We start from the raw sequence: 20,466 nt of genomic DNA, 5'->3' as shown, positions 1-20,466 counted from the left end.
TATGAAAGTAAAGCCAACGTTTTCTGCTTTTATTTATTGTAAATCGTTAAGTAAAATTTAAAAAGGGGAAGAAGGTCATTTAAACTGTTGAATGACTTTAAACTTTTAAATGACCCTGATGTCTAAGTTTTAAATTACCATTATTATTATTATATTATGTATTTATTTATTTATTATTTATTTTATTTATTCCTTCCTTAAAACATTTGTTGAGATTGTTATCTTACTTTATATATATTTTTGTCTTATTGTATTGCCTGTTAATGCACAATAAAAAGCATAAAAAAGGAGAAAAAATGTACTGTAGCCTACTTCATACACATTAGCAAATTTGTAAAAGCTAACAATCATACCATAAAAAAAAATTCAGGTTCATGTTTTCCCAGATTTCGTTTTATGCTACATGGAGAGACCAGTTAAAAAGAAAGAACTCTTCATGTCAAAAGATTGCTGTGGGCATTTAAGCCTTCTGTCCTTCAGTGGGTGGCTGTCTTTGTCTGTGATGCCCTTAGATGTCAATGTGACAACCCTTTTATCCTGAACTTGGTGATGAGAAATAACCTGAGTCCTGTGTCATCAGCAGAGGACAGTAGATTGTTCAGAAATGATCGGCCTCGGAGGAAGCTGATAAGAACTTTTGGGTTTGACTGGACTCAGAGGAGCTAAAAGAAAAATATCCTCAGCTTCTCAGTGATTGTTTCCTTTTTTGAAGGGGCACAAAATTGCCCACTATGTTATCTCTGCTGTCCACGGACACATCAGTCAAAGAAGAGACTGCCAGATCGACCCTCTCCCACACAATCAATGCTCTTTCCTCCCTGGTTTGTTACAGCAGAGATCGTCAAAGAATACAGGTGGAGCAGAGCCAAAGCAATATATCCAAGAAACAGAATGCAATTAACAACCTTCACCCTCTCTCTCTCTCTCTCTCTCTCTCTCTCTCTCTCTCTCTCTCTCTCTCTCTCTCTCTCTCTGTGTGCTTCATATAAATAAAATAAATAAATATTAGAATAAATATAAGAAATAATTATTTTATATTTTTGTGAGTGTCTATACACATTTGTTATGTACAGTATATTTTGTTTGTATATTATATATTTGTTTGTATTATTATACAAACTTATTATTATTATTATACATTTTGAGTCACAGGGGAGTTTGTGATCTTTGTCACTTGAAAGAAATGAATGAAAAATTAAGAAATTCTTCAAATCTGACTAAAACGCATGTTTGAACTGCTTTAATTTCAAAACATCTTGCACTGACATATCTTAACTAGGGCTGTCAAAAGATTAATCGTGATTAATTACATACCAAATAAAAAGTTTGTCTTTGCATAATATATGTGTGTGTGTACTGTGTTTATATATATTATGTATATATAAATACACACATACATGTATGAATTTAATATATATATAATTAGGTATATTTTTATTTTTATTTATAATATAAAATATATCAATATATATCAATATATAAATATACATGTAAATGTTCATTAAATACAAACATTAACGTGTGTGTGTATAATCTATGAGTGTGCCCGTTTGTAATTTATATATATATTTTACATTTTTGACAAAACATGTTTATTATTATGTTATCATGTTATTATTTAGTTTTATGGTGCTACTTAGCTGTATTTTTTAAGTTATGAAGGTTTAAATCTGCAGTTGCATTGAAATTAATTGGAATGCACAACCAAAAACGAGATTTCTGAACAATTTAAAAAACGGTGGTTATCTCGTTTTGCAACGAAACTCTTCATATATATATATATATATGAAGAGTTTCGTATATATATATATATATATAATTACAAACAGTGCACACATAAATTATGCAAAAAACGTTTATTTTGTATGCGATTAATCACAATTATACGGAAGCAGCTAATCTTAACATATATCAGTGCTATTGTTTTGTCTCAAGATCCACAACAGTAATGTTTTTTGTAAGGTTTGTTTGTTGAAACTACTTAAATATCCTGATATAACTAAGGCCTAGTCCTGGATTAATCTAAACCCTGCCCCTATATGAACAATGTAATGTCTTAGATTGTGTAAATTATTATTAGATTGTGATACACTTTTTATGCATAATATGTATTCTTTTATTACTGGCATACTAGTAGTACAGCATTCCCCTGTTTCTTTGGTAAGAAAATCATTCACAATTGAAAACGAGTATGAGATAAAACTACATTTCCCTGCAAGCTGGCGATCAGCTGATCAATCCGAGAAAGGATTCCCATTGGCTGTGCTCTCTGTCACGAGGCCGTTCGTTGTTTGGGTGGTAGCGGAAAGATGGCAGCTGACACAGGCAGATACAGGAGCGCTGTCTCCAAAAGCAAAGACCCCTCTGGTTTGCTTATCTCTGTCATAAGGTGAGCGATATAATTATATGATGTCCGTGCGGTCCAGCTTGCGTTCACTAGTCTGAGTCCTGTCTGCACGAGGCAAAGTGCAGTGATGGACAGCCACTTAGCATTCTTGCTAACGATACATCCTGTTATTCTTCAGTATTTATGTCAAATATAAATTCTTTATAGAAACTATATTTCCCATCTGCTTAATTTGATTGTATTTTTAAAAAGACGTTATACTTCATTTAGACGTTATTCAATAAATAATGTTTGTAAGTAGACAAGAATAGTGATTTGCATACTGATCAACATCGTTTGAACATCATATTCTTATAAATACTGTCTTGGTATGCACTCCATTAGTTTCTAGGTAGAAAGTATTATGTTAGGATTTGGTCTCTATTTTGACAGCAGGTCCTATCTATATTTATGTCTAGAATAGATAACTTAGGTGACAAGGCATCTCAAAACTTTGCTTATTTGCTACCTGCAGTCATTCCTAACTTCTTTTAATGGCTGGTTAAGTTTTTTTTATCCAAATAACACACGTCCAGCATCAAACATCAACTTAATGTACATAGATTTTTAATTTTCTGACATGGAGTGTCATTGAACTGAAAGCTCTCAAGCGATCCATCACATAGCTCTTTTATACCCCTCATCCATTTCCATTAAGATGTCCTCAGGCCAATTTAGAGAGGTCACGAAAGAGCGAGTCCACTGGTGGAAGCTGGATATGTGCTTTTACATTGAATACTGGCTCTACTTTTCTGTCTTTTTCTTAAGCTCTCTCTCTCCTCCTCTCTGAGCTCTAGGGAGTGTGATGACTGTAATGAGCTCTTTTGGGAGATTGTGTGCGGCTTTTTTGCTGTGTGATTTAAAGCCACGCCGCAGTGGAAATGAGTCAGGAAAGATTTTGAGAGCTGAGTGGTGCTGTCTGGCAGTCTGCCGTCAGGGACACTCGTTGAATTGGCACGGGCCCCTATGGCTCTCTCGGAGTGGGTGGGCGTCTGATGATGGAATGTGAAAATGTTGCAATGGCCAAAATCCTTTTACATCAGTCCGAATGTATGCAATATAATGATGATGGGATGAGTTTACAGTGTCTGTAGCATTCATGCTGTTCTTTGTAGAAGATTAGTAATGTAATGTAGTCGAATGCATTTTCTCCGGTGCTATTGAAGTAATTGAAAACTGGAAGTGAGGCTACACAATGACAAATAAGCACCATAATAGTATCATAAATGTGGTCCAAGTGACTTTATTCCAAGTCTGCTAAAAATTGGCTTTGTGTGAAATTTAAAGGTGTTAGACTTATCCTTTGTTTATGAATCAAGTCATTGTTACAGTACTTCTAATGAACATTTACAATTTTAAAGGAATTGTTCACCCAAAAAAAAAAAAAAAATCGTCATTTACTCACTCCCATGTTGTTTTAAATTTGTATGAGTTTCTTTATTTTTTGAAAACAAAAGATATTTTGATAAAGAATGGTAAGAGAGCACACAGTTGAATATACCTATTGATTTCTATAGTATATATATATATATATATATATATATATATATATATATATATATATATATATATATATATATATATATATATATATATATATATATATATATATATATATATATATATATATATATTAACAGAATAAATAAATACAGGTTTATAACAACATGAAGTTGAGTCAGGATTCTTTTGTCAATTTTGGTCTGTTCTTCAAACAGATATATCATATGCCATCATAATAGATTATTTGAAATATAGACTACTTTTCTTTTATAGACTAATATTCTTTTTAAAGGGCACATATTATGAAAATCTGACTTTTTCCATGTTTGGGTCCCAGTTCTTCTATCAACCTATAGTAAATGTGTAAAAGATCAACCCAATAACTTAGTTTTGGTAAACCACTCTCTGCAAGCATGTGAAAAAATAGGTAATTGAAATTTGGCTCCCCCTGTGATGTCAAAAGGGGATAATAACGCCCCTTAATCTGCACTATGCAATCACGGCACTGACATTTAGTGCAGAAATCAGCTCATTTGCATTTAAATGGCACATTTTTGCTCACACCTTCAATTTTAACATGCTATAATAAATTATCTATATGTTATTTTGAGCTAGAACCTCACATACATACCAAAGGGGACACCAAAGATCATAAAGTCTTGTGAAATGTATCCTTTAAAGAAAACAAATGATCTTTTCATTTTGAAAAGGTGCAGTTAAATTAATCAAAATCAGTTTGAAGTTCATTTTAATATGTGAAGGTTTCATGTGTTTTTGATCTTTTCTTCAGGACACTGTCCAGCAGCGCTGATGTGCAGGATCGAGAGACAGAGAAGGGCCGCTTGGAGGAGGCGTACGAAAAGTGTGACCATGATCTGGACGAGCTGATCGTTCAGCACTACACAGAACTCACTACGGCCATCCGCACCTACCAGAGCATCACAGAGAGAATCACCAGCTCTCGCAACAAGATCAAACAGGTGTGTAACACATCCACTTACTTTTTACATTTTTTTGTTTTTTAGTCATTGGAAGTATCATCAGTCTTTTATGGAATGGTATTAACGTTTGAATATGCAATACAGACACAGATTTAATGGTTGTTATACAAGACACGTATTTTATTTTATTCTAAATGTCAAAAACACTGACCGTGGCTTTTTCACAAAAGATAATCTCGCATAAATTAAGCATAAGGCCCGCTCTACCTAAAAAAATATACATAGTATCTGAAAAAGATATGCATTCTCCCTGAATGACATGCACACAGAGACACACACATGCGCGCATGCGCAGACACAGACAGACACACACATGCACTTTGTCCAGTCAACACCACAACATCTACTATAATAGTAACGTTACACATTTATTTCAATTTAAGGACATTGAATATTTATACTCAGTATTAATTCAGACAATCCAATGCAATCAATACAGTTCAGATGTGTATTCCTTTAGTTTCTGTTATTCCAAGTTTAGCGAAAACACGGTGGTTTATCTGATAAAATAACCTTAGCGTGTATGTTTACCGTCGCATGTATTTCTGGATGAGTCGTCTTTACAGGCAGTCTTGTTGTAATATTTGAAGTGTGACCAGATTAGAAGTTAGCTCTGACATTTTTGTTGTCATTGAGACATGTCTCCGGACTGGGTGTACAGCAAAACGTTAGCGTGTTGCTAACGAGCGAAGTCAACTGACATCAGACAAAGCTGGGTAACTAAGACTGTACAACTAAATATAATGTAAACAACCTGTTGTGAAAACGAACTTTGCCGCGGCTTTTTAAAATGGCTCTGCATCTGCATAGATCAACCTACCCTCAAAGATTCGCTCTGATTGGACTTCTTCCCAACTTCCCAAAATGAGTAGGTCTGATTGGATCTCTTCTCAATTCGTCCCTCCCTAACATTTTCGTCTTATTTTTATTCGTTGACTGAAGTGTCAGTTATATTTCGTTACAGTCTTCGTCATCATATCTGACTTCGATCAAAGAGTATAGAAGCACAAGAGGGGAAACTCATTAGAACGTTCCATTGCAACACCAGCGCCCAGCAGCAGCCCCACGAATCCGCCATTTTGGAATGAAAGCGAATCGAGAGTCAACTAGAAGTAATGGCAATATCAGCTACTTTGTACATTAAAAGCTCAAATTCAAACTGAATGATGATAACACAGAATAACATACAATCAGACCAGTGATCATTAATCCATTTTTACAGCTTATTTTCAGATATTTAGACAAGTCTTCCACTTTTATATAGGCTAATTTTACATACATACATACCGACATAAACTCATCCACACATAATATTTTGGCTCCATATACATACAAATATACACACATATAGCCTACATCTGAATTGCTCGAAATGGATTAAGTAAAAAAAAACACAGCCACTGTCCCAAAGTGGCAATTATACTGTAGGATAACACTAACAGACAGAACAATGCATCATGTTCTATAAGATTATAATGTTTGTATCGGGATCCAGGGGATTAATATGTACAAAAATATATGTCATACCTAGTGGAGTTGGTAACTAATAATAATAGTAAATGTGTAAAGTAGCATAAAATAGAATTACATAATAAAGCAAGAAAAAACTACCTCAAATGTGTATCTATTTAATGATTGTGATCCACAACTGATAACAACAACAAATCAACACATACATACAAGACAATACAGCATTTCGTGTAGGTGTAGCAAGTGAACAAAATTTTAATTTAAGAAACTTACTATTTGGCTTCTGATTTGTCTGTGAGATTCGCTGAGAATGAATTGAGAATGAATTGGCTGTGAGAATTTTCATTCCAAAATGGCGGCCGCGCTACTGAAGCGCCACCTGTGACTGATGCCAAAAACGAATGAGAGTTTCCCCTCTTGTGCTTCTATACTCTTTGCTATTATTTAGTTTTTATTTAGTTTACGTCCGTGAAAAAGTTTCGTTGACGAATATTTTTCGTCATCGTCTTCGTCAACGAAATTAGCACTGGTGTTAGCAGGGCATAGGTCATAGGTTCAATTGCCAGTCAGTTTGTCTAACGTGTTTTCTTATAAATTAGCATTTTTGGTGAGTATCCTAATATATTAAATAAACCTCCTTTGCAGGTAAAAAAAAACCTCTCGCACCTTGACGTATGCGACTTTACGTTTACTTTTACTAAAATTGTCATGACAACGGTTTTGAAGCGAAATTATTTGATTAACGTATAATACATGCTAAGAACATTCGGTCGATATCATTATCTCATTTTTGACCAAGGTGGCATTTAGTGGCTTTTGCATCTAAGGCTATGTTTACATTAATACGTTTATCCTTTAAAACGCGTTACTTTTGCTACGTTTACGCCTTTCATCTACACTACATCACCGTTTTCGACCCTCATAAACGGATTCGTTCGCAAACGCTGAAGACCCTGTTTTAGTTTGAGAACTCAGACGTTGCTCTGAGTGTAAATGAACGTAGACGGAGTCTTATGTAAACGAACAGCTGATGTTAACGTGACAGTGCATCATTTTCAAAGTAAAAACTATTTTATTCATGTAAATGTTGGTTTGCAACGGAGGTTTTGCCAAAAATAGTAAACATCTACCAACCAGCCATTATGCTATATCGGATTGTTTTAACATGTATCCTTATAGATAATGTCTGTTTTATATTAATGTTTGAGTATTGTTGTGTTTGAGAATTATTGTAATGTGTTTATGTTTTGTTTAAATTTAGTTAGCTTACGAAAGATAGACTGTAATTTTAAACGCCACATAGGCGTTGTAAAGGCCAATATGAAGGGAGAATTGTAATGGGTCAGACATTATTTTCCAGTTTAATGTAAGTTTTGTTTGCTACTTTAAAATGAATTTCGTTTCAGATAATTTGTCTCTTAATTTTAATCGATGTTTTGTTGATAAGTTTTGAGAATATAAATTGATAAAAACAATAAACTCAACGTCATTATTATATATTAGTCATATTGATATGTTGTAGGGGGGAGCTAGAACAGTATAAGACTTTCCCAAACACATTTTTATAGGTTCAAAAATAGTGTCTGTTGTAGTTGCCAGCAAAGGATCCAGGTATGACTTTTTGTCAATATCGCACACCCCTAGGCTGCATAAACGCGCAAATGTAAGCTATTATTAGAGTAATAAGTTATTTTACACTTTTATGCGCATGCCCAGTTACATGATTGGTCATGTTTCATGCATTTATGGTGGTGTATAGTGTGGATGAAGATTCTTTTTAAAATGCCAGTATAAACGAGGATCGTTTTCATTTTAAAATGCTGTTTTAAAACGCAAATGCTCTAATATAAACAGGGCCTGAGCCGTTCATGTTTAGCTTGAATGCAGTGTAAGTCACTTTGTATAAAGCATCTGCATTAAAGTGAATGTATAAACTTATTGAAAGATTAGTTAAACCACAAGCTAAAATTCTGAACTCGCTCTCATAAAATAAGACATCATTGAGAGACAAATCGGTTGCTCTTTGACATGTAGTATTACTGAATGGGGACTACATCTTTTAAGCTTCAAAAAAGAATAAAAGCACCATCAGACTGGTCTATTTCTCTTATTGTAAGAGTTAGATAATTTTAAATCATATAATTTATCCAGGGAATGACTAATGAGAACAAAATAGAGGAAAACTACATGTTGTAAACAACATCTTGCGGGAGCATCAAAACCAAATCAACAGTTGTTTAATCTGTTTCTTAGTGGTTTGTTTAACCGTAACTCTTAGTCATGTGCTCCCCTAGGTGTTAGACAGGCGCTGGCTTTCCAGATACATGTGCAGTCGCTCAGACTTACAGCTCCCTTTTTCAGTTCTTGATGATAGGTGCTCAGGGACCTCCAATCTCCATCTTCACACCCTCATTATTATTTAAAGACACAGGTGACTGAGTTTGTTTATTGAGCTCTTGAAAGACGGCTTTGAGTCAAGGAGTCACGCAGCGTTTGCATGAAAAAAGAAAATGAAAGACAATAACTGTTCATTAATTCTTGTGTTTTTTTAACCCAGCGTTGGGATTTGTACACGTTTGTAAGCTCCTTTTCAGAACTTATAAATGTACTAATTACCAATGCCCCCCTCCCCAAAAGCTCCAAAATACGGTGAGGCGTCATAAAAGGAACATTAAGATTTGCAAGTAATTATACAAGCCTTCCATTTTGGAAATAATGACCTTGTAAATTAGCCACTAACTGCACACCGCGCTCGGGCTTTAATGTACGATGAAATGTTTGTTTAGCTTCTTCTCCCCTGCTGCCAACAGGCATGAAAATAATTATGCAGAAAGCTAAGAGCTGTGAAAGAAAACTACGAACTGATGCACAACTTTCTCTCACATTGTGTGTGTTTGTGGGCTTAGGTTAAGGAGAACCTGTTGTCCTGCAAGATGCTCCTTCACTGTAAGCGAGATGAATTGAGGAAGCTGTGGATTGAGGGCGTTGAGCACAAACACGTCCTCAGCCTTCTGGATGAGATTGAGACCATCAAGCAAGTTCCTCAGAAACTGGAGGCATCCATGGCCAGCAAACACTACCTGCACGCTACAGATATGTTGGTAAGTATGTTCATTACAGATACGTTTGTTATTACCTGTAAATGCCTTTTTTCATCTGTGATGAAAGATCACAAATTGAAGGTTTGGATTGTTCAGTTGCCAAGATGTATCAAATAATACAAGCCAGAAAATAATAGCTGTTTTCCTATATGGAAACGTTGCATACTCTTCAACTAACTTCATGAGGTGCCAACTGGGATATTCCCTTGTTTGCCTGGTGCTTGTTGGCTACTTTTCCTTCGCTATCCTTTCCAACTAATTTCCAAAAAGTTTTAGTAAATTATTAAATTCATTTTAGTAACGAGTAAAAATATTCTAGTACAGCTTTTAAAGGAATAGTCTACTCATTTTCAATATTAAAATATGTTATTACCTTAACTAAGAATTGTTGATACATCCCTCTATCATCTGTGTGCATGCACGTAAGCGCTGGAGCGCGCTGCGACGCTTCGATAGCATTTAGCTTAGCCCCATACATTCAATTGTACCATTCAAAGATAAAGTTAGAAGTGACCAAACACATCAACGTTTTTCCTATTTAAGACGAGTAGTTATACGAGCAAGTTTGGTGGTACAAAATAAAATGTAGCGCTTTTCTAAGCGGATTTAAAAGAGGAACTATATTTTATGGCGTAATAGCACTTTTGGGAGTACTTCGACTCGGCGCAGTAACACCCTCCCTCTCCCATTATGAGAGTGAGAAGGGGAGCGGACTTTCCAGGCGTGTCAAAGTACTCCAAAAAGTGCTATTACGCCATAAAATATAGTTCCTCTTTTAAATCCGCTTAGAAAAGCGCTACGGTTTATTTTGTACCACCAAACTTGCTTGTATAACTGCTCGTCTTGGGTAGGAGGAACGTTGGTGTGTTTGGTCACTTCTAACTTTGTCTCTCATTGGTGCCGTTGAATGGATGGGGCTAAGCTAAATGCTATTGAAGCGTCACAGCGCGCTCCAGCGCTTACATGCATGCACACAGATGATAGAGGGATGTATCAACAATTCTTAGTTAAGGTAATAACATATTTTAATATTGAAAATGAGTAGACTATTCCTTTAATGATGTAACAATTTGGAGATACTATACAGTCCTTCCAGAAAACAAGTTTTATTCTGATTGTTGAGGGCAAAAATCCTTGATGCGATGGAATATGCAGGATATTTATGCAATTTTATGCAATGAAATTGCGGGAACTTGCCAAAATTGCGTCTTTCAAAATTGATGTTCACGTCACGTAATTACGTCACTTCCTAACATGGCTGCGCATGTGTGAAGTAAATGCAAAATTTTTCTACTTTCTGCTAAGATATATATGACTTTTTGCTATACGAAAATGCAGGGATTATGAAATCTTGCAAGCCCGCATATTTTGCGAGCAGAAATCTGCTATTAATTCGCCGAAAGTGCAGCGTATTTTTAAAAATGCGACCCCCGCATAAATATGCGGACTTTGGCTGATTATGCATTGAATCATGCCATCGTCCATCTAAAATCATTATGAGTCGGAGTAGTTTATAATGTGCATTTAAAAAAGCAACACTCGTTAAACAAAATCATTCAAAATATTCTTTATTTATTTGTTTTAAGTTTTTTTTTTGCCATTTTGCCTTTATTTGACAGTGTGTAATGCTGTGTTCAGACCAGCCATGGTAGAGGTGTCAAGCACGAGTAATTTCATTATTAAGTCAATGTAAAGATGCGTTGCCGCGCGTCTGGAGGTCTCGCAGCTCTAATGAGGCGTTTAGCGCAGCGCGGTAGACGCGATTCCGCCTCATTTGCGTGTCTAGTTCACGCGAATGGTGCGAATTGAGCGTTGCCGCGGCAAAAGCAAGCAGAGTTGCAGAAGCCAATGGAAGGCCTCCCATGACGCAAATTTCCGCATGAATGTCTCGATGACTAGAATTTTAAGGCTATCACGCTCGAATGTTCAAGCGGCAAACTAGACGCGAATTTGATGCCTTAAACACGTCTGGTGTGAACCGACGGTAAGGAGAAGACAGGAAAGTACAGGAGAGAGGGGTATGGGATCGGCAAATGACCACGGGCTGGGAATCGAACTCGGGTTGCTGAAAGTACGAAAGCACCACATGTTGGAGCGCTGCCCACTACACCTTCGGCACTGACCAAAATATTCTTTATTATCATAAAAATACCTGAAACTATTTGACGAACGGCAATATAAATATACGTATAGACATTTCCTGGAATAGTGTTTTTAATGGTGCTTCTTCTTTGGCACAATTGGAATTTCTGCACAAGAGCATTCATTGAGAAAACACGCATTTGCACGATTAATCGTTACATGCTGGTCTTAATATTTTGTCTTTGGGGTAAAGCATTTGAGTTTTTTTCGGTTTATCATGAGATTTGCTTGTTTTTTGCAAGATCTGGCAACACTAGTAAACAAACGCGTGTCGTACCTCTGTGATTTTTAAGAAACATGTCATGCCCATGACGCACGTTTAAATACTTCATCAACAACTAGTTGTTGAGTTTGGTTCCGTACACACTATGCAGATTTTCTGTAAATGGGTGATTCTCACGAAACCATTGAAACACCACTGCACTAATGATTTTAGCTTTAAAATGTGTAATATAGTAACACTAAAAAGCATCAGAATTAACACAATACTGTGTTCTACCTTGCACAATGTGTGATTTCAACATAAGAATTTATAATTGTAAATTTTATCTCATTTTCTGCTGAAATTCTCATTACCGCAATGTGTCCGGCTGTGTTTGAACATACGTTATGTTGTAATTTAATCAAATTAACACAAAAATATTAAGAAAAAAAATAAATGGATGTTTTGCTAGACTACTTTAGATGACAGAAAAAATATTTACTGAATATTCATGTATAATAATAATGAAGAAAAATTAGAAAAATGATGTGTCCATGCCTGATGTTCTCATCCTCCGCAACACTTTTTGAGAACAGTTTAAGCACACATACAGAATTTTAATAAAGTTTGATTTTGAGTGACCAAGCACATAAACCAGTTACTTCAAGATGGCTACCAGGTAAAATCATTTTTTTTACAGTTAATTTGAAATATTGTCTTGTCAGAATGCTTACACAACATTTTGATTATCATTACCGCAACAGATGCTTATTAAATGTTAATTTAATTAATAGAAGCATAATACTTTGACTTTAAATGCATGTGCAGAATCTCCAAATTATGTTCTTTCAGGTTTGTCATGTCATTTTGAAAATATGTCAGTGTTGATGTTTTCTGACTGTTGCGGTAATGAGATTTTTTAGGACTAATTTTTTTAATTATGTTACAAAAAGTGTTAAATGATAAGTAAAAGTTTTTAAATTAATGTTCCCATTTACTCTAGACTTTGTTTTTCAATGTCTGGTGGGAAAAAAAGTAAATTTAAGCAATTTTTACATTTTCATGCTTGACATTTTTAAAACCAAGTTTTCGTGAGAATCACCCAAATACGGTTTGCGGGATGTCATTTGTTTATTAAAAATCGATTCTCACTCCCATAAATTACTGAAATGGGTGTGTACAGAACAGGATTGGGCATTAAAAGGTGAAGTAACAACTGATTTTAGCTATTTGCGTTTCATTTTCCTTTCTTCTTTCCTTTTCATTCCCTTCCCTCGTCCTCTCCCTTTCGCTTTGCCTTTCCTCTGTCTTTTCTCCATTTGCATCTTCCATTCCATCTAACCCTGGGTTAACAAAAAGACATGTAAACACAGAAATACTCACACACACTCAGAGAACCTGTGGGGATACACTGTAGCTCATGCAACCTTTATTTTCCTGAATGCATACTTGACTTCATGGCCCCTTGTCCTTCTGTCAAAGACGGTGCACCAAGAGAGCATTGATGGTCCTCAAGAGCGCTATTAACACGCCATTAGCTCCTCTCTAATAAAATACATTCATTCAGTGCCATTTTGATTTATTAAATATAAACAAGCAGGATCACCCAGCAATGGCTGATGGGAGAATGATCGAGAGAAATAGAGACTGGAAATATGACGAACAGGCAGGGAAACGGAGCGAGATCAGAAAAATGACAGAGGAATGAAGGTAAAGGTTGCATAGAAGATGAAGGCTCTGGGACATGTGAGTCCGGTCAGGTGAATGAAATGAGGAAATCGAACTTATCAACCACACGACTGCTTCAGATGTGGTTTGCAAATGCGGCGAGTAGCTGCTGATACGCTGCAGATTCAGGATGCCATTAAAGCAGAGCCTGAGGGAACTGGACACCTTTTCCATGTTAAGTTGCACTTTGTTGTTAGTTTTTCTGCTTTTAAATTTGTACCTGGATGTGTGAAATAGATGAAAAACAGATTTATAGCTGAATTGTTGGTGAGTTATGAATATGGGAAAGTCTTATGTATTTATACCAGTTAGCATTCAACCCAATTTAAGATAACTTGCTATAGTGATATAGTATGCACCCGTTTATAAAAACATCTTAAGCCTGATTCATACTTCTGTGTCAGACCTACACTGTAGCTTCAATGCCATAGGCCAATGGTTTTTAAAATTTGTGTCGGGACCCATTTGTGGGTCGCACAGTGGGATAAGGAAGGTCATGCAGTGTTACTTTGCTGTAGTGGTGAATGACACAAAAACTCTTAAGCCCATTCAAAGACTTGCAATGACAATTATTTTTATATGAAATATCAAAAATTAATTAGATATTTCAATTAAACTTACATTTCATTAATAAAATGACAAGGAAAATAAAAAACTACTCTTATAAAAGAGGAAAATTTGTATTTTCCTCATATTTATTATGTTGGTGGGTCTCTGGGTCGATTATACATATTTGAGTGTGTTGCAAAATGAAAAGTTTGGGAACCAGTGCCATGGGCTATGCGTCAGTTTTCGTTCATACTTTTGCGTCGTTGTTCACGTCAACCTGCAATTACACATCCAGACCACTAGTAGGCATTGTCTACAGGCATGCTACTGTTGTAACCATAAACTGTAAATGATATGGACGTAGTGTCCATGACGTCACCCATAGGTTTGTGAAGAGCTTTTTTGAAGCATATGCTGCGTCCAAAACCGGCGCCTACTTCCATACTATATAGTACGCGAAAAGCAGTAGGCGAGGCGAGTAGTATGTCTGAAAACATCGTATTCGAAAAACAGTATGCGAAAAGTACCCGGATGACCTACTACTTCCGGGTAGATTTTGCAGTGTGCATCAGATGGACACTTCACTATCCAATGATGCCCCGGGAGAGGAGTTATCCAACGAAGAAGATGTTCGCGCTGGAATGACATGACGTGATGACAACGTATGTCACGTGATGTAGCAACATGGCGGATGTAGTGCGTCCGAATCTCATTTATACTACCAGGATTCATACTTTACAGTACCTACTGTTTTAGCGGCAAGTAAGTAGGTACTTCATCTCATTCAGTACCTACTGTACAGTATGCGGTTTCGGACGCAGCCCAATAGTTGGCGGAACCTGTCGTCGCCATCTTAGCAGCACGTCACCATGCATCACTCGTGGATAGCCAAAAATGGTTAAAAAGGCGGGACATGGGTGAAGCTAAGGTGGCTGGTTGCTAAAACCCCCGCCTAGCTCGACGGTAGTGACAGTTTAAGTCACTTTTGTGTTGTGCCGAAGAAGAACTTGCTTGTTGTGCATGTTGTTGGACAAGCATTAGCGGTGATGGCGACAAATAAATAGCGACTTTTGTTGCAGCAAAAGTCAACGTAAGTTGTTTCAATCAACTTTGTTCATTTTTGTTTTTACCATTGCAAGCGGGAATACGTATAAGGAAATGCAAAGTAGATTTTGTTGACCGTGATCCACAAAGAATTGACACATTGGTACATTTTTTTTGAGAGGTGCGCGTCAGGCTACAACCTGTGCCGTAGGTCTGATGCAGAAGTATAAATCAGGCTTAAGGAGGGATGCTGGTGTCAGATGATTTAGCTGAACTCTTCAGCCTTAAAACAACCACCAAAGCATATCAGCTTGGCCAGATCACTTTAGGCTAGTTTAAGCAGGGGTAACATACTGTATCTGTGTGAAAAATATAGCTAGTGTTACATATATCCATTTATGTGCTATTCTCACACTTCATGTGTGCTGATAAGCTCTGTGTCACGCCTCATTCAACCTGCAGTCACATACTTCATTATGCTCTCCGCTGGAGACGTCCATGCACACGGCATAGTGAATATTTAGCACCACTGCAGTCCACTACACTGCATTTTTCTTCTTCTAACACCATGATTTGAGGAGAACTGCTATTGTGCTTTATATGTTGTGTTGTGATCCTGTGGTGTAGCTAATATAGCACGATTTGCACATATAGTTTGCCTAGCATGCACAATATCAGATGGTAGTGATAACAAAACCAAGTGTCATTAAAAGAGCAAAAATGTGTTATACTTTGACAAGACATAGATGGGTATAAACTTAACCAAAATATTTGTAAATGGGAATTAGGGGAAAATACACATTTGTTCTCCTTTTTGTATTTTTCATCCTTGGCACTGTATGACAATATACTCAAATATGTTATGGCATATATCAAAACCATTTCTATTGCTTATCATTAATTGGAATAAACAGTTTTTTTTTGTGTGTCATTCAACACAATAGCAGAGTGAATGCATGACCCACCTGATCCTAATGTATGACCCACAGTTTGAAACACTAATCTAATACTGTAGGTCCCATGGTTGTCCATGATGTCTGCATATATTCAGACAGGTGAAATTTTCATATGTGCCATTTGTGTTCGCAGGTATCTGCTGTGGATTCTCTGGAAGGGCCGCTGCGGCAGGTGGAGGGTCTCAGTGACCTGCGGCTGGAGCTCAACAGCAAGAAGATGAACATCCACCTGGTGCTGATCGATGAGCTTCATCGTCACCTCTACATCAAGTCTACCAGTCGAGTGGGTCACCGTGCCAAAGACAAGGAGAAGGGCCGGTGAGTTTGAATGTGTTGTTTGGTCTGGAGTTGGGCTGTGACGATGGCAGTATTTTACCACCGCGATGGTAATGCACCAATTCACCGCCGTGGTGCGGTGGTTATAGAATGTGTGGGGGCGTGTATGCGTGCATGCACGGATGTGCAGGTAATGCATATACTGTTTGATGCATACATATATTTTCCAATGGGGCCTTGAAATCCTTGAGAGTTTGTGAATCTGGGGGGAAAAATTCAAGGCACTGGGAAGTTTGTGAAAATATACATACATACATCTACATGCTTGAATTTATTTTATGCGAGAAGTTTTCTGGGAAAAAAATCCATCTTAAAGGCTGTTTACACTTGGCATTAACATGTGTTTTCGTCGATCGGATCTCAAGTGGACAACGTTAATGCCAGGTGTAAACGGTGTTCAAAACGTTTTGAGCTCGTCCACTTTCGGCCACTTTCAACCACATCCAGAGGTGGTCGAAACCACTTTCGATCGGATCGCTTTGGAGTTGCGGAACGCACATGTGGTTAAATGCGTTCGAACAGCCACACGCGACCGCCTTCTCTCCACCCATTTATCTAATCTGAGGTATTAAACACAAGTTTTATGTCTTTTTTTACTTCTGGCGTGAACATTCGGTGAACAGCGCTATTTTTAGCCTTTCATTGATAAAACTAGCGGCTGATCTCCGTAGTTTTGTTTTGAAAGCGTGTGAAAGTTGCGCGATCCTATTTCATCAATCATGCTGAAAATTCAGAGAAAGCTCTTACATACTCATGTACAAAACACTGTGCAGCATGTTTACTTGCTAAACAAGCAGTGCACTCCGACATAATATTAGTTTGCGTCCATATAAACTCATAATTACTCCCGCTCGGGTTTGAATGACAGCAGAGAGACTCGCCCACCGTCTCACAGACCACCCCCTCATAGTATTCAGCACAGAAGCGGTCGAAAGTGGACAAAAGAAACGGATTTAAATACCAGGTGTAAACGTAATGTGTCTCTCTCGTCCACTTGTGATCCGATCGACGAAAATGCATGTTAATGCCAAGTGTAAACAGCCTCTTATTCCCTGTGTAGTGTAGAATAATAATATCATAAAAATTCTAGACTTTTTTAAAATATTTTATTTATTTACATTTTCAATTTCAACAAAAAAACAAACAAACAAAACAAAACAGGGCTCAGATGCAGTAATTGCCAGTTATTACAGTCACATTTGGTACAGCAGTAGAAGGAAAAGTTATTGATAGAAGAACACAATTAGTTGCTACAGTTTTTTTTTCTTTTTCAAAATGAGTTAGAAATGGATCCCAAGAACGTGAAAACGTGTCCATTTGAGTAATGCGAAGTCTTTCAATTCTAGACTTTTAAAGCACACATGCTAAACTGTTAGCTTTAAATGCTTATATCTTCTGTATGCGAATGTTGATTCAAACCACAATGTTTTTTTTCATATTCGTGTTTGACAAATGAAAATGTCTGAATGAAATGTTTTTCCCTGAGAAGGGAACGAGACGCTACATCTCCCTTGCCATACTTCCTGCGTCCCTTTAACGCCGTCTTTGGCAATATTTCAGATAGCGATATACTTCCTGGCTCCCACGTCACCCTGTCTATGTCTTTAAGCCTTACCATTGGTTGAATTTGATATACACATTTAGATGCACTTACCCAAAGTGTCACAGCAGTGACGCAGCACGAGTTCCCTCGAAGGGGAACCGTAACAATGTATTTTAGAAAGGTAACACGATGTAATGTTGCTCTCACTTTAAATGTGTCCCCACATTTAGTCCTTGAATTTGAGGGTATTGGACCTGGAAAGTCTTTAAAGGTCCTTGAATTTGAAGTTAACTAAGGTGTGGGAACCCTGATGTATGCTGTTACATACTTTTCTATTTTTACATTTATTTTATTTAAATAAAATATATATTATTCATGTTGATTTTACAATCTTAAAGGATTATTGTATTGTATATCGCACCATGTAGCAAGTTATAGCACATCGGATTGTTCTTCGATATCCCGCAGCCCAACCGTAAGTTCAAAATAGTATTAAATAAACGTCTTTGGTACAGATTTAAATTTATTACATGCGGTTAGGTAAAATTGTGATATAGTGTTCAAGATTTTATTGCATTAGCTTATTTTAATTATCTAAAGTGAAGAAGCAGCAATCATTTTTCTTTCCAGCATTTTGAATGCACTCCATACGGAGAAGCCTAGTGCCAAAAAAGAATGAATAACACTGAAATCTTTTGAAAGTTGATGGAGCTTTTGATTCAGGTTATGCCTGTAACTCAAAGCAATTACCTTTGATGCGGCAAAGTCATTTCTCAGCTTTAGATTAATTTACCTTTGCAGGTTGCTGGTGGCAGGGCGAGCCGCTCATCTAATTACTGTGTGTGTACTTTTTAAAGAGAAAGACGTGTTCTCTTAAACCAAACATCCCATGAGTCTTTGCTGTCTGATGGTTAATACGGGTGTGGAATATGCCAGAACGTATAACCGATCAGACTAATTAAGAATCCAAGCTTCAGTGTGAGGCAAAGCTGGCAAAAACTTCAGAAAGTTTGACGTTTTGTGTAAACTTTAATTAGTTACAGGTTGACACAAGGAACACGCAAGTTTATTTCAGCTTGTTGCATCTTGCCACAGTTTTGCTTCACGCAGTTAATAACTAACCACTAACCGGGTTTGCTTACACGGTGATTATGCTATCATGACGGTAAATCACAATTTAAATTTATTATTGACGGCTTCATTCACCAGGGTCTTAAATCATTAGCTTGTTGGTAAACAAAGCATCGCTGGCCCTGTTGCAACTTTCCCACCAGAGTCATGTAATTAGCTGATTTGCGACTGTTCTCTTACTGTCCCTGCGCACAGGCCGCCCGGCCGCTCCTCACAAACAGAGATAAGTCATTCACACCCTCGCGGATGAACGGGAGAGGAATAATAATAGGGTTTTGCTTTTCTCGATGGCGACACGGCCGCCCACGCTCGCACTGCCGTCGGGGGTCCGCTGACCCCTCCGTCAGTGTGCTGCGCTAACCACCGCCGCTGCCTCTTCATTGCTAATTCTCATGATGAGACGAGGCGCAGGGGTGTAGCGCATTAAGCTAATGCAGGTTGGTGACCCAGCGGGGCTGAAGTGTGGAGTTGTTTGTAATGGGGATTTTGATCTCGGAATTGTGCGTGCGTGTTTTTCTTACTTCTGCCGCTCTGTTTACGGCCATGTAATTGTGGCACACCAATTTCATGATGAATGATTCATTAGTCAGGGTCATGACGCAACTGCAATTTTCTGTCTTTGAGTGACATCCTGAAGTGGCAGGATTTGTATTTGTTTTGGTTTGTTTTCACAGTCTGCCTTTTTTGTTCTTCTTGTACTGACCATCCAATTGCTCTGTCTGTATGCCTGTCTGTCTGTCTGCCTGTATGTCTGTTGTGTCTGTCTGTCTACAATATCTATTTCTAACTATCTACTACAGTCTCTGTCTGTCTGTCTGTCTGTCTGTCTGTCAGTATGTGTTTGTCTATCTATCTACATTATCTCTGTCTGTCTACAGTATCTATCTACAGTGTTACTCTGTCTGTATGTCTGTCTGTATTTTTCTGCAGTGTCTGTCTATATATCTGCAGTGTCTGTCTTCAATATCTATATCTAACTATCTACACTGTATGTATGTCTGTCTGTCTGTCTATCTGCAATGTCTGTCTGTCTACAATATCTTTATCTAACTATCTACTACAGTCTCTGTCTTTCTGTCTGTCTGTATGTATGTGTATGTCTATCTACATTATCTCTGTCTGTCTGTCTGTCTGTCTACAGTATCTATCTACAGTGTTACTCTGTCTGTATATCTCTCTGTTGTGTCTGTCTACAATATCTATATCTAGATTTCTAAAGGGTCTGTATGTATATCTAACTATCTACAGTGTCTGTCTGTCTGTCTATCTATCTGCAGTCTCTGCCTACAATATCTATATCTAACTATTTACTACAGTGTCTGCCTGTCTGTTTGTCTGTGTCTATCTATCTATCTACATTAAATCTGTCTTTCT

The 20,466-nt window shown here is 37.2% G+C and overlaps 1 protein-coding gene across 2 annotated transcripts in view; it reads left to right on the top strand.

Annotated features, from left to right (window-relative positions):
- The first annotated feature begins 2,239 nt into the window (after window positions 1-2,239).
- The window catches only part of exoc4 (exocyst complex component 4), a 222,905-nt gene continuing 204,678 nt past the window's right edge, over window positions 2,240-20,466 (top strand). For both annotated transcript variants that reach the window (XM_073868399.1, XM_055190558.2), the window contains exons 1-4: window positions 2,240-2,389; window positions 4,680-4,869; window positions 9,267-9,461; window positions 16,216-16,400. In XM_073868399.1, the coding sequence (XP_073724500.1) occupies window positions 2,310-2,389; window positions 4,680-4,869; window positions 9,267-9,461; window positions 16,216-16,400 (650 nt within the window). In that variant the 5' untranslated portion in view covers window positions 2,240-2,309. The remainder of the gene's footprint in view (window positions 2,390-4,679; window positions 4,870-9,266; window positions 9,462-16,215; window positions 16,401-20,466) is intronic.

The sequence above is a fragment of the Misgurnus anguillicaudatus genome, chromosome 1, assembly GCF_027580225.2.
Source record: "Misgurnus anguillicaudatus chromosome 1, ASM2758022v2, whole genome shotgun sequence".
Classification (NCBI taxonomy): domain Eukaryota; kingdom Metazoa; phylum Chordata; class Actinopteri; order Cypriniformes; family Cobitidae; genus Misgurnus; species Misgurnus anguillicaudatus.
The sequence above is the reverse complement of the archived record's forward strand: the minus strand, read 5'-3'. Positions and strand labels throughout refer to the sequence as shown.